The 18,883-nt window shown below is 53.5% G+C and overlaps 2 protein-coding genes across 6 annotated transcripts; both read left to right on the top strand.

Annotated features, from left to right (window-relative positions):
* The first annotated feature begins 5,725 nt into the window (after positions 1-5,725).
* Positions 5,726-14,673, top strand: AP1M2 (adaptor related protein complex 1 subunit mu 2). 3 transcript variants are annotated; one of them, XM_045774612.2, is made up of 12 exons: positions 5,727-5,853; positions 6,970-7,126; positions 7,323-7,390; positions 8,499-8,629; positions 8,747-8,894; positions 8,987-9,113; positions 9,593-9,741; positions 9,823-9,894; positions 12,619-12,777; positions 13,338-13,463; positions 13,801-13,876; positions 14,264-14,673. In XM_045774612.2, exons 1-12 carry the CDS (start codon positions 5,812-5,814, stop codon positions 14,284-14,286), a joined length of 1,278 nt encoding a protein of 425 aa, XP_045630568.1. In that variant the 5' UTR covers positions 5,727-5,811; the 3' UTR covers positions 14,287-14,673. The 3 variants fall into 3 exon arrangements, with proteins under 3 accessions (XP_087723403.1, XP_045630568.1, XP_045630569.1); XM_045774613.2 differs by having other exon boundaries at positions 9,599-9,741; XM_087867277.1 differs by lacking the exon at positions 13,338-13,463 and having other exon boundaries at positions 5,726-5,853.
* Positions 14,674-16,074: 1,401 nt separating this feature from the next.
* CDKN2D (cyclin dependent kinase inhibitor 2D) lies at positions 16,075-18,635 on the top strand. Of its 3 annotated transcripts, none has more exons than XM_045774618.2 (3): positions 16,075-16,189; positions 16,468-16,623; positions 17,638-18,635. In XM_045774618.2, the coding sequence occupies exons 2-3, from the start codon at positions 16,483-16,485 to the stop codon at positions 18,022-18,024; spliced, it is 528 nt and encodes a 175-aa protein (XP_045630574.1). In that variant the 5' UTR covers positions 16,075-16,189; positions 16,468-16,482; the 3' UTR covers positions 18,025-18,635. The 3 variants fall into 3 exon arrangements, with proteins under 3 accessions (XP_045630574.1, XP_045630576.1, XP_045630575.1); XM_045774620.2 differs by having other exon boundaries at positions 17,665-18,635; XM_045774619.2 differs by lacking the exon at positions 16,075-16,189 and adding an exon at positions 16,215-16,383.
* The last annotated feature ends 248 nt before the right edge of the window (positions 18,636-18,883 follow it).

Raw genomic sequence — 18,883 nt, forward strand, 5'->3', positions numbered from 1 at the left:
GGGGAGCCTGCTTCTCCCTCTTACTCTCTTCTGTGTGCCCGCTCTCTCTCTCTTAAATAAATAAATAAAATCTTTAAACAAAACAAACACTTTATCACAGCTTTATTCATAAAGGCCAAAAATTGGAAGCAACCCAGATGTCCGGAAATGGGTGACTGTCTCAGCACACCATGGTCCATCCATACCATAAAATAGTCCTCGGCAATAAAAAGACATCAACTATTAAGTGTAATAACACTGATGAGTCTCAAAAAAAATTATTATACTGAGGGACAGAGGCCAGGCACTTTTGAATGAAGTTCTCGGACAGGCATAGCTAATCAACCCACGGGAACTGGGAACTGAACGTGGATCAGTGGTTGCCTTTGTGGTAGGGCCTCTGGGGCAGCTTCCGGGAGGGACAGGAAGCAAGACTGTGGTTACACAGGTGGGTTGAGTTTGTGGCAATCACTTGACTTCAGCCCTTTCTTAACATGCTTCATTTTAAAAATGGAAAAATTGTAAATAGGAAAGAAGGGGGTGGCCCTGCAGGTTATAACAAGAGTGAATGTTTATAGGGAGCTTACTCAACATCAGACGAGGGATTACGTGCTTTGTATTCAATCTTTATAATCATCTTCCAGTTGGGGAAAGTGATACAAAGAGGTTAAGCCATTTCTTAAGTGCTTCCTATTAAATTCTTGCAACCATTTTCCAGTTGGAGAAAATGACACAGAGAGGGTAAGTAATTTCCCTACAGTCACCCAGGTAGTGAGTGTGGGGCTATACGAGGATTTGAACTCTTGGAGCCTGACTTCACAACCCACAGAAACTCCATAACCCTGCCAGAGTAGCCCAGGTAGATTTCCAGGTCCCAGTGGTGAGTAAAAATAGCAAGTTGAAAAATAGCAAGTTGTATTTAGTTGGTTAGTTGTGTATGGTATGAGGAAAAGAGAGAAATCCGACATCACACATGCACACACACACATCTGCGTGTAACTTAATAGAAGAAAAAGATCTGAACATGCCAATTGTTGTCAGAAAGACCAGGATGGAGGGGGTGGGGGGCAAAGGGGCCTGTTTTCTGATCTACAATGTTCTCTCTTTCCTTCTCTCTCTTTTTAAAATATTTTATTTTATTTTTTTAATATTTTATTTATTTGGAGAGAGAGAGCACAAGCATGGGGAGCGGCAGGCAGAGGGAGAAGCAGGCTCCCCGCTGAGCAGGGAGCTGGAGGCAGGACTCGATTCCAGGACCCTGGGATCATGATCTGAGCAGAAAGCAAGACTCAACCCACAGAGCCACCCAGGTGCCCTTAAATCTTTTTTTTTTTCCAGTAGAGTTTTAATTACCTACATGAGTATTTTCTCCTATTAGAGAGAGAGAGAGAGAGAGACATGCCAATACAACATTGTCAACGATACCTCAATTTAAAAAATAATGAAATTAAAATATATTTTAAAAATCTATTTAATCAGGCCAGTCACAAAAGGATAAATGCTAAATGCTGTCCAATTCCACTCATATGAACTCCCTAGAGGAGTCAAATTCATGGAGACAGAAAATAGATGGTGGGCACCAGGGGCTGGGGAGGGGGGGGCGGTTAATGGCCCAGAGTTTCAGTTTTGCGAGATGAAAGAAGTTCTGGAGAAGGATGGTGGTGACGGTTGCACAATGCCGTGAACGTGCTTCATGGCCCCTGGACTGTACACTTGAAATGGATAAAATGGCAAAGTTTATGTTAGATAAAGTTTTTTTAAAAAAATAGATTTTTAAAAACAGGGCGCAACACAGCTGGGACAGGGGAGCATGGGACAGTTGGGAGAGCCCAGAGGAGGAACGTGACCTAGGCATGGATTGAGAGATCAGAGAAGGGCTCCTGAAGAGACCTTATTGCTGCTTGAGAAAAAGGGCTAAGAAAGCAGAAAGGAGCAGGCGTTGAGCGCTGTGCCGTTAGGTGCTGGAGGAAAGAGAGAAAGAGAGAGAGGAACTGAAATTAAGGAAGTCAGTGTGTCTGGGGCAGGGGGTTCAAGCGGTGGGTCGTGAGAGAGGTCAGCTGGGGTTGTTTCTCACTGTATTGGCCCCAGCAGCTCCAGGGCAGTGGGAGCCATGGGGAATATGAGAGTGAGGGAGCTTGGAGTTTCAGACCGCTCCCTTTAGTAATGTGGAGAAGGGACTGCAGAGGGTGCCTAGAGGCGGAGTCCCAGAGGCAGACTGGGGCAGGCTCCAGGCATCTAGGAGGAACTGGGGCAAGGCCACAGCCCCTGGGGACAGGGGACGTTGCAGCTGAGGCGGGCTGTTGGGCACACAGAGCTGCTCTGTTCTCTGACCCCACTGGAGCTTTTGGGTTCATGCATTTTTCAGCCAAACAGACCTTGAGTTTCAGATTCCAGGGCTCTCGGCCCTGGCTTTTGGGTTCTATTTACTGCCTGAAAAACATCTCAGGGACCCAGGAGAAGGGCCCTTGAGAGGTTCAGTAATGATGGGCTGGGGCAAGGGTCTGACAGCATCTGCAATCCTCCTGGGTCACCTTCTGAGCAGAGGGTAGATTGAAAGGAGGGTGGCAGCAATCCTTCTCTTTTGAGCAAAGACAGCATAAAACCTTGGGCTTTGCAGGGCTGGAATTCCAGCTCTGCCACTGCTGACCGGGTGACTTTGTCCAAGTCAGTCCGTTGCTCTCCTCCCCTTGGCAATGCTGTCTGTCAATTGGAGATAATAGGCCTCCCTCACTCAAGGCATTGTTTCTAGAAGGATTCCCACAGGGGAGACATTTAGGGCAGGGCCTGGGTATGGTGAGCACCCCACCTGCGTGAGCTGTTGTTAGTAATAGGAATACTTGTATCCGGCAATGTGGCAGAGCAGTTGGGAGTGGGTTGGGATTGAGCTCTTGATCTCCACGACTCAAGTTCAAATTCTCACCCAACTGCTTCACAGCTGTGTAGCCCTGGGCAAGTGGCTTGAGCTCTCTGGGCCTCTGCTTCTTGCAATGTAAGAAGACAGGAAAGGTCTTCCTCTCGGGTCCTGAATTATCAAGGAAAGCAAAAATGGGAAGACCAGAGCCAAACAGAAAACAAACAAACAAACACACAAACAAACAAAAACAGACTTGAAAAAACAAATCGAAGAAGACAGAAGTACCAGGAGAAATGCACGCTCTTCGACCGGACTGCCGTTGCTGTGATATTATCCACGTTAGAGGCCCGCAGCGAGGGGAGTGGGTAGTCTGATAGCAGCAGCTGCTGTCCTTGCCTCCCTCCCCCAAGTCCCCTGTGGGGACACTCACCCCACCCCCAGAGGCTGATAAAGGTGTGGGGCTGGGTTTGCAGAAGGAAGGAAGGAAGGATGAGGCCTGGGCCAGCTAGGTGTCCAGCCCCCCCACCCCCAGGCTCTTCGGGACCCTCCCTCTATTGAGCAGGTCGGTTCCAGCCAGGCTGAAAGTGAGTTTCCCTTTCCTCCCGCTCATCCCACTAGGCGGGCAGACGGTTGGCGGGTCTGTAATAGCTGATGTGCTGGGAGCTCAGGTGCTGTGCCAGGCAATTAGCGAAGTCTGAGGAGGTGGCGCCAAGACTCTTATGCCTGTTTAACAGAAGGGGAGACTGAGGCACAAGAGGTGCAATCCCTTGCCGAATGCCTCAGAGCCAATCGTGGAGTCCGGATTCAAAGTGGCCACCTGTGTCCTTTTTTTTTTTTTTTTTTTAATTATTTATTTGAGAGAGAGAGCATGAGCAGGGAGGGGGCAGAGGGAGAGGGAGAAGCAGACTGCCCACTGAGCAGGGAGCTGGACTTGGGGCTCGATCCCAGGACCCTGGGATCATGAGCAAGCCGAGGGCAGACGCTTAACTGACTGAGCCACCCAGGCGTCCCGCCGCCACCTGTGTTCTTAGCTGCTACGCAGTAAATAATCATAGCAATAATAGCGAATAATGATGATAACATTCTTGAGTGTTGGCTACATCCCAGGTCTGTTCCATGGGTAATGGTGGGGGTAATAACTCATGCACCCGCAGAATAACCTAAGGAGGAAAGAGCAGTTAACACTATTTCGCAGATGTGCAGACAGGAGTCCCAGGAGGGCAGGGCAGGTGCTCGAGGCCACCCAGCTGGCTGGTGGCAGAGCCAGGACGTGAGTCCAAGCAGCTGGCTCCTGAGGCCTCGTGCTGTGCCAGCACATATAAACAACAACGACAAAAACAATATTAGTACCCGCTTTATGCCAGGTTCTGCCTGAGGTCTCTTTCCTCTGTCTTCTCCCTGCTCGTAAGGTCATGGCAGGAAGTTTCCAAACGGCAGCCCCTTCCCTGATCTCCCCGTCTCACATCCCCCCCAAAACCTTGGCACCAGCTCACTCGCCTTCTTGATCAGAGATGATCTCGGTCAAGATGATCAAGAGGATCTCCGTCATGATCAGAGGTCATCGTGGTTTTTTGGTTTTTATGTTGTGTGCCTGTCACCCTCCCTTGAAGAGAGCAGTGGAGTGGCTTGGTCTCTTTGCCATCCATAGTGGCACAGGGGGTGCTTGACAAACATTCATTCTCTGCACGAATCACCAGCAGCAGCATTACCATAATGAAAGCGGCTTCCATGTGTTCCATCCAGCACACAGAAGGTGCTCAATAAATGTTGTTGAGTGAATAACTTTATAATATAGTCACAATAATAATGACCATTGATCTTTTCAACATTCTATCAGCATCTTAGTGTCACATCACAGGAGCTTATAAATACTTTTGGAACGATTACGAGTAACATTAGGAATAACAATAAGGGGCGCCTATGGCTCAGTGGTTAAGCGTCTGCCTTCGGCTCAGGGCGTGATCCCAGGGTCCTGGGATCAAGCCCCGCATCGGGCTCCCTGCTCTGCTGGAAGCCTGCTTATTCCTCTCCCACTCCCCCTGCTTGTGTTCCCTCTCTCGCTGGCTGTCTCTCTCTGTCAAATAAATAAATAAAATCTTAAAAAAAAAAAAAAAGGAATAACAATAAAAGCAGTTACACTTGTCCTGCCCCGAGAGCTACCCACAGCTCCACGGTGAAAGAATTTACTAGTCAGTAAATACCTGAGTGAAAGAATAAATTAATTAGTAAATAGTTATTGTATGAATGAATGAATGAATGAATGATTTGCACAAATATTTTTTTTTCCTCCCCTCCCCACGGACCTGGACAAATATTATTGAGTACCCAGTGTGGGGCACTGGGGACACAGACACGAACAGAACAAAATCTCTGCTCTATTGGGGCTGATGTGCATGTGGGAGAGAGAGAAGAGAAACAAGATGAATGGATGAACTGGTGGATGGATGGAGATGGATGGATGGATGGGTGGGTGGATGGAGGGGTGGGTGGCTGAATGGGTGGGGGGTGAGTGGGTGGCTGAATGGGTGGGGGGGTGAGTGGGTGTCTGGCTGGCTGGCTGGATGAATGGATGGTTGGGTGGGTGGATGGGTGGGTGGCTGGCCGGCTGGTTGGACGAATGGATGGTTGGGTGGATGGATGATGGGTGGGTGGTGAATGGGTGGGGGGTGAGTGGGTGGCTGGCCGTCTGGCGGGCTGGCTGGGTGGACGGAGGGATGGTTGGTTGGCCTGGAGACTCCTCCCATCAGCTCTCCTGAGTGCAAAGGGATAGTGAGGCGGGGCAGCCGTCCCCTCCGAAGCCCCGCCCCGCAGCAGTCTTCGTGTCGGCCAACAGCGCCGCGCACCTGGAGGCCTCCCCTTTAAGACGCTCTCACCTGGGCGCTCACCTGCGCGCGGGCGCTTCCGCAGGAAGAAGGAAGCCGCGCCGCCGTCGCCTCCCGGCGCTCCCTCCCCGCTTCCCGAGTCCGCCGGCCGCCACCATGTCCGCCTCCGCTGTCTTCATCCTCGACGTCAAGGGCAAGGTGGGCCGGGCGCGGGAGGATAGGGGGGAAGGACAGGTGAGGCTGCGCTCCCCTGGATCCAGGGGCAGCCCCTCCGCGCGGGCGTGGAGGCTCCAGAAAGCTCTGGGAGCGTGGGAACACCCCTCCCCCAATCCCTAGAAGTCCCGGGTCGAATCCCACCTCCACTGTTTACCAACCGCATGCGGGCCAGGGACTCGGCCTCTCTGAGCCTCAGTCTCCCTTTCCGTAAAAATGGGAATAACAGAGGTCCCCACCCAAGAAGAATGACTACAACTCGATGAGTGTAAACTACTTAGCACAGTAGCCCTGCTGCAGACTTGAGGCGTTCAGTCGGTTGAAGTTATTTCTATCACCATCTATTTCATCATCCCCACGATTCATATTTGGAGAAGACAGCAGGGGCAGGAGACCCTCATTGCCGTTTGGGGCTGCTTTGCCCCTTTCTGAAGCCCTCTGTCATTCGCCCTGTCATTTCAAATCAATAAAAACGGTGGTGGTGAAAGCTAAGGGTGTTTGAGGACCAGCTCTGGGCTGTCGTGATTCTCTGTCCTGGACTAAAGGAGCTTGGGAAGTAGGTACGTTCGTATTGAGTGCTTACTGCTGCTGGACAGCCACTATGTGGGTATCCGTCTCTCTTTCTATACTTACTTTCTTCTTCGCTTCCTTCCTCCCCACCCTTCCCTTCCCTTCCCTTTTGTCATCCCCACCTCACTAGTTTGGTGCCAGTGAAGCCCTGGGCAGGAGCAGGGATTCTGGATCCGGGTGTCTTGGTTCAATTCCCGGTTTCCCCTCCTGTTAGACACACGGTTCACACCTCAGCGTCCCCATTCTTCCAATGAAGATGCCGCTGCCTACCCCACAGACTGTAGTGAGATCCAAATCAGTTAGCACACGTCCAGTCTTAAGTAGGACACACCCTGGTCCTCACTGAGGACTCTGGACACGTTTGCTGTTATCATGCACCCATTTTACAGAGGAGGAAACTGAGGCACAGAGCGGCAGAGTCCTGCCCCTGCTCGGCACCCAGGAAGTAGAGGCAGAACCAGGCGCTCTGAGGCCCCCGGATGAAGGGGCCCAGACCCCAGCGGTGACCAGGCCTTCTCTGCTCATCCTTAGCCTCTGATCAGCCGCAACTACAAGGGTGATGTGGCCATGAGTGAGATTGAGCACTTCATGCCTCTGCTCATGCAGCGGGAGGAGGAGGGCGCCCTGGCCCCGCTGCTGAGCCACGGCCGGGTCCACTTCCTATGGATCAAACACAGCAACCTGTACTGTATCCAGTCCCTGGCGGGGTTCCTGGAGGCCTGGGGTGGTGGCAACTTGGGCCCAGAGAGGGTGGACCGAGGGCAGAAGTTGCACAGCACGTCAGTGGCTCAGGTTGGGGGGAGTGGGCACGGTGAGGTTTTAGGATCTGTGCTCCATTTGAGACCTCCAAAATGGCACCTTTTCCTTAACTTTGCTGCCCATAGTGGTGGCCACCACGCTGAAGAATGCCAACGCCTCCCTCGTGTACTCCTTCCTCTACAAGACGGTGGAGGTAGGTTCTGGCTTCCCATTGGCGGGCTGGTCTCTCTGTCCACTCAGTTTGCCCTTCCCTTTCAGGATCCATGTCTGCTAGGAAGCTTTCCCTGACCTCCATTGAAGCCCCATCTCTGTGTTCTCATTAGCTGCTATGGGATCATCTCTCCCTGTGGGGCAAGGACCACGGAGGTTTCCAAGACAGTGCACTGCTCAAATCTGAGCCAGAGAAAACTGGGTTCCAATCCCAGATCTAAATCCCCCTGCCCACCTCCCCCACCCCCGCCCTGGCTGTGTGACCTTGAGCAAGTCCCTTCTCTCAGTGTCTCTAAACTGGGAGTTACAACAAGTCCTACTTTGGGGTTGTTATACAATTTAGTCAAATTCATATTTATGAATGCTTAAGACAGTGCTTAGTATACAGTAAGTGCTCAATAACGGTTTGGTATTATGGTGAGCATTAGCACTGTTTATAGAATCACATAATAATTTGAGTGCTTGCTAGATGCCATTCTCGATGACTGAGAAAGTGCTCAGTAAATACTTTTCAACAAACAAGGAACGTGTATTGATCTGTCCCCTGCCAGGCAAAGAGGGGACACAGCTGTTCACAAGGCAGGCACAGTCCCTGCCTGTCCCGAGGAGCCAAAGGGCATGAAGAAGGTGCAGCAGGCCATTATGAGAACCCATGACTGGGGTGCTAGTCTCACCTTGACACTCAAGGGGGAGGAGGGATGGTAGTGGCTTCACTGAGGAGGTGACATTTGAGCTGAGGCCTGAATGACAAGAAGGCCACTGTGAGAAGAGCATCCCAGGCAGAGGGGACAGCATATGCAAAGACTCCGAGGTGAGAACAGAGAGGAGGCCAGTGGGGCTGGAGCGGAATGAGGGATGGAGGGTTTTTCGAATGTCAGATGACTGACAGGTTCTCTGCTGTGGTTATGCCTACAACTTCCCAGAGGCTCTGAATGTGGGGTCCCAAACCCCTCAAGCTTGTGGACTCCCTGAATTCTTAATGTCCCAGCGCTAGTATACAGTAGGCACTCGACAGTTGCCTCTTGGGTTGCTGGCTGGTAGAGTGAGGTCCCAGCGACGCCTCTGCTGACGTCTGTTTCCCGCGCCCCCAGGTGTTCTCCGAGTACTTCAAGGAGCTGGAGGAGGAGAGCATCCGAGACAACTTTGTCATCGTCTATGAGCTGCTGGACGAGCTCATGGACTTCGGCTTCCCCCAGACCACGGACAGCAAGATCCTGCAGGAGTGAGTGGGCCACCGGGGCAGCCACGGGGGGGGGGGGGTGACTCATGGACGGAAGGCAGGGAGGGTCCGGGAAGTGGCCCTAGGTCCAGCTCCTCGTCGCTGCTGCCCTCCCGACAGGTACATCACGCAGCAGGGCAACAAGCTGGAGACCGGCAAATCACGGGTGCCGCCCACTGTCACCAACGCTGTGTCCTGGCGCTCCGAGGGCATCAAGTACAAGAAGAATGAGGTCTTCATCGATGTCATAGAGTCTGTCAACCTGCTGGTGAGCCCCCATCCCTCTCCCCCACTCCTTCCCTGGGCTGGGGGCAGCAGAGGAGGCCCTATGCTTGTTGACCCCTGTATGTGTATCCTCAGGTCAATGCCAACGGCAGCGTCCTGCTGAGCGAGATCGTGGGCACCATCAAGCTCAAGGTGTTTCTGTCGGGAATGCCAGAGCTGCGGCTTGGCCTCAACGACCGTGTGCTCTTTGAGCTCACTGGCCGTAAGCATCTGGAGGGGGGCACGGGAGGGAGCCCACCCTACCCCATCCGGACACCCAGAGAATTGCAGCCAGTTCTGAAATAAGCACTCGAGTGCCCTCTGCTGGTCACAGCCGGTGCTGCGGCTGCTGGCTCATTGGCGCAAACAGGGCTTCATTATTGGGTGCCTGGCACAAGTACAAGGGTGAAAAAGACAAATCACTGTGGAGCTGACATTCCAGTGGGAGTAGGAGGACGGAATAGCATCCTATTTAAAAACCTGACAGCAAGACCCAGATTCTCTGGATTCAGATCCTAGCTCTGCCCCCTGGCCACCTCGGTGACCCCGGGCAAGTTACTCATCTTCTCTGGGCCTCAGTTTCCTTACCTGTAATATGGCAGGTAATGGCAAATGGTAGGTGGGGAAGGCAGGGCTAGAGACCTGGGATAGGGTCTCTAGCCCAGGCCTCCAGGGTCACCTGCCCACCTGCTCGGCTCCGAGTTTCAGGGAGCAAGAACAAGTCCGTGGAGCTGGAGGACGTGAAGTTCCACCAGTGCGTGCGGCTCTCTCGCTTTGACAATGATCGCACCATCTCCTTCATCCCACCCGACGGCGACTTTGAGCTCATGTCCTACCGCCTCAGCACCCAGGTGAAGCAGGGTAAAGCCTCGCTGCAGGGGGTGAGAGTTGCCCCCAGAACCTCCAAGAACTCCCTCCTCTGCTGTCTGCAGGTCAAGCCATTGATCTGGATTGAGTCCGTCATTGAGAAGTTCTCCCACAGCCGAGTGGAGATCATGGTCAAGGTAGGCCCAGGGAGCAATTGCTTACAGTGCTTGATCTGCCCCTCCCTGCAATCACTGGCCTAACCCCGTCTCTCCCATCCTCCCTGGCTCCTCACTCCCCTCCAGCCCCACTGGTCTCCTGGCTGCTTCTCAAACGTGTCAGGCACAGTTCCCTGGGGCTTTGCATTGGCTGTTTCTTCTACCTAGGCTGCTGTTCCAGCAGCCATGCCCACAATTTCGGTTCCCACCCTCTCCCACCCCCTCTGGTCTCCTCTCTGCTGACCATCACATCTACTTCTCCCCTGTGTGGATTTCTTTTCCCCAGTGTCAGGCATGTAGTAGGTTCTCAATAATGTCTAAATGATGGACAAAGTATTAGCTGTTCATATTATTATTTTAACTGAGCCTCTACTTTGTGCGGGAACTAAGGGACAAGAGAGAAGAAATAAAAGATACGCTGTCCTCAAGGAGCTTGCAGGCCAGCTGGGGAGATAGACAAACCATCAGCAAATCCTGGGCAAAATAGATCCCTAATCTGCCCACTTCACAGTCCCTCCACTGCATCTGCCCTGGTCTCCCAGCTCCTGCCCTCGCCCCCCACCATCTGTTCCCTTAGAGGGCACCTGGGAGCACTCCAGTCTCACTGTGTCTGGACAGCGAGAAGACAGGACAAGCTCCTACTTCACCGAGAGTAAAAGGCAAAGTCCTGGCAGCCCACAAGGCTCTGCCGCAGTCTGCCCTGTCACCTTCCTTCTTTACCTCCCTCCACTGTCTCCCTCCCTCCCTCCATTCCAGGTATATCAGCTTCCTCTTTATTCACACCAAATAAGGTCATACCTCAGGGCCTTTGCACTGGCCGTTCCCTTTGACTCATACCCCCTCCCTGCCCCAGATATTCACATGGCTCCTTCCCTCATCTCCTTCAGTTTTTTGCTTAATGTCACCTCCTCAGAGGCCTTTCCTGATTTCCCTATTTAAAATTGTAAACCCCCTGGGGTGCCTGGGTGTCTCAGTCAGTGAAGCGTCTGCCTTTGGCTCAGGTCATGATCCCAGGGTATTGGGATCGAGCCCCACATCTGACTCCCTGCTCAGTGGGAAGTCTGCTTCTCCCTCTCCCACTGCCCTTCCTCCCTCCCCCAGCAAGTGCTCTCTCTCACTCTCTCTCAAATAAATAAATAAAATCTTTAAAAAACGAAATACATAAATAAAAAAAAATTTGCAACCCCCTATCCTTCCCCACCTCCCTCTTTGCTCTATTTTTCCCCTATGACTTAACACCAACTGACATGTTTTACTTACTTACTTTCATAACCAATATATATCCATACATGTAGTATATACATGGTTTAAAGAAAGTCCTCAGCATATTCACTTTATAGTTTTGCCACTCACATTTTTTAAAAGGTTTTTAAAATTTTTTATTTTAAGATTTATTTTTAAGTAATCTCCACACCCATCCTGGGGCTCAAACTCACAGTCCCAAGATGAAGAGTTGCACGCTCCACCGGCTGAGCCCGCCAGGCGCCCTGCCGCCCACAGTTTTAACCATAAGTATTTTGTTCTGCAGGTTTCTGATCCTATCAGTGGACTGACTTGCTTTGGTTGTGTAAGACTGATCTGAACACGAGTCCCAGGAGCTGAAGCTTAGTACGGCTCTTTCTATAGCTGTAGAATATTCCACCATGGGGATCTTTTGTATCTGTTCCTTCTCTTGCAAGGGTTGTTCCAATTCTTGGCTACTCTAGTTCTCGTTGCCATGAACAGCTCTGTGCATGTCTCCCACGGTCCCAACGGGAGCTTCTCCACAGCTTAGAGTGAGCCCTCTTTTACAGACAGGGAAGCGGAGGTTCAGAGGGGTGCAGATGTCCCCCATCTAGGAAGAAGTTTGAACTTGCGTCTGCCTGTCTCAAGAGTCTGTGATTTTAGATTTGACTTTGTTCCCTGGTCCCGGGGAGCCAGAGAAGCTGGATTGCAAGGTGAATGAACGGTCACCAGGAAGGGTCTTGACGCCCCTCAATATCCCCATCCCGGTAGGCGGGGAAAGGGGAAGGGGCCATTAATGCCGGTGCTTCCTGGAAAGAATATCCCCTCTGGTTTACTTCAAGGTCCTCTGCCCTTGATCCCATCTCTCAAACCTCCCTCCCCCGAATTCATCAACAGTGGTAGTAATCATAATGCTAGCGACTACACATGTAACTGATTCATTATTTGTAAGGAAGGCACACGATGGTTGACAGCACAAGCTCCATTCAAGTCCCTGCTGTGCCAGGTACCAGCTAATTGACTTGGACAAAGTACCTCATTCTCCTCATCTGTAAAATGGACCTCAGGGATGGATCCTACTTTAGGGAGTTAGGGGGAGGACCAAGTGGTTGGCTCGGGGCCCAGCACATGCTAGGGGCTCATCAGTTTTCAAGTGAAAACTCCTCTGTGATGGGCATCATTAGCCTTTTGGACCAGGCACAGATGCAGGACACTTTCCAAAAGGAAGGCACTAAGAACAGAACCTCTGGAGTCTCCCGCAGGTGTGACCCCCCAGCTCTGCCACTTGCGGGCTGTGCATCTCCAAGCAAATGCCTTAGCTTCTCCGCGTCTCCATGTTCTCATCTGTGAAATGGGCAGGATGGTCATTCCCACTTGAGGACTGCGGAGGCTCTCTACGAGGTCATGCGGGAAAAGGGCTTGCTGAATATTTGCAGAATTCAGGAGTGAATTCTTCACCCCCCATACCCTCTCCCTTGACAGGCCAAGGGGCAGTTTAAGAAGCAGTCGGTGGCCAACGGCGTGGAGATATCCGTGCCCGTGCCCAGTGATGCCGACTCCCCACGCTTCAAGACGAGTGTAGGCAGCGCCAAGTACGTGCCAGAAAAGAATGTTGTTATTTGGAGTATTAAGTCTTTCCCGGTGAGTACTGGGATGGGTGTGGGATCTGAGGGACCTGCCCCTGCGGCTTGCAAGCAAGACAGAATAAATCAGAAACCCATGTGTGTATGCACATGGCTATCCTTTAGGGGTAATAAAGCTGGAAACCAGGCCAGCGTGGTGGTTAAACTCCCCACCTCCCAGGTCTTGAGGAAACCAGCCTGGGGTTCAAGTTCTCCACTCTTGCCTCTCTGGGCTGCATAGCCTTGGGAAACCCCCTTCCCCTCAGGGAGCCTCTGTTTGCCCATCTGTGACATAGACAGGATCATGTTACCTTCATCCTTGGGCTGTTGGAGGATGTGGTCGGTCCCTGCAAACGGTGGGGTGGGGGAATCCATCAGGGCCTGGAAAATGGGGGCTGGTCATTAGAAGCCCTCTGATCAGACTTCATAGTTAGAAGCTTCAGCTATATCTTGGCCAGGAGCCTTCACTTTCTACTCTAAAATGGACAAAGAACAGAGCCTGCTTTGGGGGCTGTCGTGAGGATGGTCTGGGGCAGAGAGAGGCCTCTTGGTGTGTCTGATACCCCCATGTGCCCTCAGGGGGGCAAGGAGTACCTGATGCGTGCCCACTTTGGCCTCCCCAGTGTGGAGAAGGAGGAGGTAGAGGGCCGGCCCCCCATTGGGGTCAAGTTTGAGATCCCCTATTTCACCGTCTCCGGGATCCAGGTGAGTGTAGAGAGGAGGTGTCTTCGTTCCTTGGCCTCAGTGGGCTCTCCATTCCCTTGGCTTAAGTCACATCTGTTCCCTGGCCTATGCCATCTCGTCCCCCCAAAACCACCCTGTGTCTATTCCCTTACACTCTGTCATCTCTTTCCCAGTGTTCTGGACTGTCTGCCCACTCCTCTCCCCCCACTGCCCGTGCCACACCTTTGTCCCAACCCATGTCACCTCATCACTCAGAGACCGTGTCACCACATTCCCCCCGAGTTGTGTTACATATAGTCCTCTCCCCACAGCCAGGCTCTCTGCACCACCTGCTCCACCTTGATTCATTCCCTTTCAGGTCCGATACATGAAGATCATTGAGAAAAGCGGTTACCAGGCCCTGCCATGGGTTCGCTACATCACCCAAAGTGGCGGTAAGGCAGCCCGGCTCCCTGGGACACTGGGATCAAGGAGATCCAAAGGATGGTCTTGGGGCTTTGACCACACTCTGGCCCAGAGGGCACCAAAATGCAACAGGCCTGGCCTCAGTTTGCCCATCTTTAAAATGGGGGCAGATGCCCTCTCTAGGGTGCTGATAGGGTTTGGACAAGAGACTGAACACACAGCACCCCCATCTGTACCTGGAAACAAGCTTGTTGCTATGGTTACCTTCCCTGTGTTGAACCCCCTTCTTAGCCTTATTACATACCCATGGGGTTGATTATGAGCACTGGGGTGGGGGATAAATGAGGGAGGGGGGCTTTCCCTCTGTTCCCTTTCCCCAAATTCTGAGATGGTCTCTGCTCATTGTTTTCCTGCAGATTATCAACTTCGTACCAGCTAGGAGAGAGAAGAGGTGGGGACTTGGACATGGGGCCTTCCCTCTCCCCAGGCTGGGGCTGTAAACTTTAGAGGGAGGAAGATGGGGGTCATGTGTCAGGGAAGGCCCTGACTTAGCAGTTTCTGCTCCCAGCATCCAGCACCTGGCTTCCTCCCTGCCTTTCCCTCCACCCATAGGCTGGAAGGAACAGTCTCCCTACCTCCTTCTGCCTCTGGGGTCCTCCCTCCTCCAATTTTATATGAAGAAACAGAGGAGGGTCTTGAAGCCCCCCCCTCATGAGTGCCTTCTTGCAGTGACCTGCCTTAGGGGTGTTGGGGCCCCTCCTTCACAGCTACTGAGCCCAGAGGCCATGCTGGCCCACCCTGAGTTTTAGGATGGTATTAAAAAGAATGAATCTAGCTGCTGTGTATATTCGTGGCTGGGGACTGGGGATGCCAGGAACACCCCTGAAGTGCTGGGATGGGAATGGGCAACGAATATCCGTTTTTCTCAGACCTAGGCATGGCACATCTGGGGCGGTGCCGTTTCCCCCCTCGCTCCTTGGGCCCTGGCTCCAGCTGTGTTCCACCAGCATCAGTTTCCCTTGTAGCCGCCAGGGGGCGCCTCTTAACTTCTAAGCCTGATCATGATTCTCAGAACCGTCCCACGGTTCCCTTGTGAAAAGAAAAAAGTCAAGTGCTTACTACAGTCCACAAGCCTGATCTGCGCTACTCCTCCCTCCACTTAACCTGTCCTCACCTCCTCCCGTCTCCCCCTCTAGTCCTCACGCTTCCTGTGCACAACAGGTGCTCCCACCTCGGCCATCTCATCTGTAATGCCCTTCACCTGGCATGCTTTCCCTCCAGATATTCACAAGGCTCCTTCCCTCACTTTCAGGTCACAAACGTCACCTCCTCGGAGTGGCCCTCCCTGACCTCTCTATTTCAACGGCCTTCCTTTCCCAAGAAACTATCACCTGCTTAATTACCTCTGTAGCGTTCACCACTCTGAAAAGATTTAATTACTGTCTTCTCCCCACCTAAAGGGTGGGGGTCCTGCAGCGGGAACCCCTGGCTGGCTCGCTTTCCAGTTGCACGCCTAGTACACAGAGGGTGCCCAGTAAATGTTTGAATACAGGCATCTGTAGCAGCCGCCTCCGACCTCGACTCCCGCCTCCCAGGCTCGTCCACGTGGCGGCTGCAGCTTGCAGCGTGAAGTTTTGTCCTCACCGTGGCATTTGCTGTACCAGGTTTGGTTCAATCTGAGCCAGAATGTGATTCCTTCTCACCCACCCCATTTTCCCGTTTTATTTTCTTGACGGTGCTTAACGCTATCTAAAATTATGTAGTTGCCTGAATGTGCGCTCCCCAGCGCCGGGACAGGTTCCAACACACAGTGGGCGAGTGAATGAAATAAAGCGCTCTGCACATAGTAAGGGCTAATAAATGCTTATCGCGTGACTGAATGGTGAAACTCCGGACTGGACTGCCCCAGCCCTGCCTCCCTTCCTCTCAGAGGTGCTGAGGTCCCGGGGCAGCCCGCGCTTCCATGCCCCTGACCTTTCTCCCGCGGGTCAGTTAAACCGGCTCCCTTTCCCGCCCGCCTGGCGAGTTTGAAAACCGAAAACCCCGCCATTGCCGGCGGTCCACCGGTCGCCGCGGCTCGGCCAATCAGGGGCGGCACCGCCCCTGCCGGAGCGTAAAACTCCCCCAGCGACGCGTGGCCATTGGCTGCGCTGGCCGCGTGGGCGGGACGCCGCCGGGTCGCGCGCCGGGCAATGCGCCTGGGCTACAGTGTAGCGAGTTCGTAAGAAAACAAATCCGCGGCGTTCGGGGCGGGGCCTCAAGCGCGCTGGCACCGCCCCCTGACGGCCAGCTTGGCAGCGGCGCCGACGCCGCCTCAGAACAGGCGTCTAGGAGGAGGGAGGGTGAGTTGGGGGGTGACCCGGCCCCCAAGGGGCGGGCGCCGGGCCCTGCCAGCCCGGGCGGGCGGCGGAGGGTTGGGCCGGGCTCCCAGCCCCTGGCGACCCACTGGCCGACAGGGGGAGGAGCCCGCTGGGAGGGCGGGGGTCGCGCCGGAGAGCCAACCGCTGAGCCGGGCTGGGAGCCTCGCACAGGCCAGGTGCGCCGCGGAAGGGGTCTTCGGGCCGGCTTCGGTGGCTTTCCCCGCACTGACGGCGCCGGGGTGGGGCGGGGGGCTTTGCAGGCTGCCAGTGTCGACATGCTGCTGGAGGAGGTCCGCGCCGGCGACCGGCTGAGCGGGGCCGCGGCCCGAGGCGACGTGCAGGAGGTGCGCCGCCTTCTGCACCGCGAGCTGGTGCACCCCGACGCCCTGAACCGCTTCGGCAAGACGGCGCTGCAGGTGAGGCCCGGCCGGCGCGGCGCGAGTGCGGGGCTGGGACCCCAGACCCTTTCCCTTACGTTTCCTGGTCGCGGTGGTGGCTGACTGCGGATCCCATCCTTTTTCTCTGGGCCGATGTTGCTTCCTGATGTCCCTTTTCGTGGGTGGGTGGTGGATGGGGTTAGATTGGGGGAGGGGAGGACTTTCCATCTTCTCTGGAGAATTTCTTATTCTCTGGGTGCAGAGGATTCAGCTTCCCTGGGGAGGTTCTTATTCCGTGGTGTGAGTTCAGTTTCTTTGGATCCTGGTTTCATAGGAATGGCTCTTGTTTCCTGGAGCTTCTGTGGGGGGATCCAATCACTGGAGGAAAGGATTCATGTGTCCAGGGAATCCCCATTTCTGGAGGGTTCTCTGAGAGGTATCCAGTTACTTGGGGGAGATCTCCATTCCTGGGTCTATTTGTTCCCCCAGATTCCTGGTTTATTACGGGAAGTCCTAATGGGGGCACAGTTACACATTGCATGGGCGTCCTTATTCCCTTGGGGGGCATTTCACAGGAGAACCCCGTTTCTTAAGGGAGTCAAGTACCCTGGAGAGCATCCCCACTATATAGGAGGAGCTATTAATTGGAGAAGGGGTTTCAAATTCCCTGGGCATCTCTTTTCCCTTCAGTCGGCTGTCAAGTTCTTTGGGGACAGTTTTCATTCTATGAGCCCTATTTCCTGGGGGGGTTCCATATTTCCTAATGATTTCCCCTATGGGATGGGGTGTGTCTCTGCTTCCCTGGCGAGGGTCTTAGGTTCCTTGAAAGTTTCCATGCAGGCTATTCCCTAGACGATTGTCTTATCCTTAGGGGGTGACCAACTTTTTGGGGGTCCCTATTCCCAGGAGATGTCTTTCTCTGGGGTATCAAACAGCTGTCTGAGAGCTTGTGTTCCCTGGGGTTTCCCCATTCTTTAGAAGACCTCTCATCTTCCCTATTCTTGAATGACTCCTCTCTTCAGTGACCCCCTTTTCCTGGAACCTCTCCTTCAGGACCCCTTACCTTCGGCCCCCACACAGGTCATGATGTTTGGCAGCCCCACCATTGCCTTGGAGCTCCTCAAGCAAGGTGCCAGCCCCAACGTCCAGGACACCACCGGCACTACTCCAGCCCATGATGCAGCGCGCACTGGATTCCTGGACACCCTGAAGGTTTTGGTAGAGCACGGTGCTGATGTCAACGTGCCTGATGGCACTGGGGCGCTCCCCATCCATCTGGCAGTGCGAGAGGGCCACACGGCTGTGGTCAGCTTCCTGGCTACCGAGTCTGATCTCCATCACAGGGACGCCAGGGGACTCACACCCCTGGAGCTGGCCCAGGGGATAGGGGCTCAGGATCTCATGGACATACTGCAGGGGCACACGGTGGTACTGCTGTGACCTGGGGCCGCCCACTCCAGCAACAGGACCCAGCGGGGTTCTGTGTCAAAAGAGGAGAGAAGAAACACTTTCTCCCCTCACTTCTGCCCACTGTCGTAAGGGGAGGGGCACCAGTTTGTGGCTTGTTGGTGTTCATTTGCCGGGTGTGTGTGTTTGAGGGACATTTCTCATTTGTTTTTCTCACCCCTTTTGATGTGTTGGGCAGAGAAGGGCTCCTGCAGACAACAGCCATCAAAACGGTTCAGTTTTCTCTGCACCTCAGATTGCTGGGGCTGCAGACGCCCAAGGGCAGAGTGTTTAAAGCCCCAGCCCCAGAGTGAGGTCATCGCTTCCAGCGCTCCTGGAACCTGGTGACCTTGGCTGGCTGTACCCACAGAGAGACCTCAAGTGTGCACACTGCTTTCAGGCACGGGGAGGGGGAGGGGGGAGTGTTTCAAATCAATAAAAGGGTAGTATGAGTTCATTCATATTTTGTTGGAAGCTTGGTTTCCAGTCTCTTGTACAGCGTTTAAAAAAAGAGATTCTATTTATTAAGCTTTGTGGGAAAAAAATTGTTGTGTGATAACTTAATGTTTTTACCCATTAAATTAAGACTTGTGAATGATCACAGAGCTGGTGGCTTCTGATTTTTGAGTCTGCGATGGAGAGCCGCGCGTCCAGTATGTTTGTGGGGAGTGGGGAGGTCGCGGGGTTGGGGGGATCGCAGATCGTGGATGCTTTGGGGGAGGGGAGAGAGTGGTAATTCCCAGGGTGCCAGAGGTGAGTGAGCTGGGTGGGGCAGCGGTTTACGCTGTCGGAACGGAAGGGAGGCAGGAAACCACGAGTGGAGAAAGGGCCCCCAGATGTCAGTTGGGTGCCG

This window comes from Ursus americanus, chromosome 14 (genome assembly GCF_024610735.1).
Source record: "Ursus americanus isolate L20-20 chromosome 14, mUrsAme1.1.p, whole genome shotgun sequence".
NCBI classification, from domain to species: domain Eukaryota; kingdom Metazoa; phylum Chordata; class Mammalia; order Carnivora; family Ursidae; genus Ursus; species Ursus americanus.

Excerpts from the sequence above, each read along its gene's own strand:
- CDKN2D (XM_045774618.2), top strand. The coding sequence starts at position 16,483 with ATGCTGCTGGAGGAGGTCCGCGCCGGCGACCGGCTGAGCGGGGCCGCG. Across the intron at positions 16,624-17,637 it reads TCGGCAAGACGGCGCTGCAG|GACCCCTTACCTTCGGCCCC; the intron begins GTGAGGCCCGGC and ends CCTCTCCTTCAG.
- AP1M2 (XM_045774612.2), top strand. The coding sequence starts at position 5,812 with ATGTCCGCCTCCGCTGTCTTCATCCTCGACGTCAAGGGCAAG. Across the intron at positions 7,127-7,322 it reads CAAACACAGCAACCTGTACT|TGGTGGCCACCACGCTGAAG; the intron begins GTATCCAGTCCC and ends TGCTGCCCATAG. Across the intron at positions 13,877-14,263 it reads CTACATCACCCAAAGTGGCG|ATTATCAACTTCGTACCAGC; the intron begins GTAAGGCAGCCC and ends GTTTTCCTGCAG.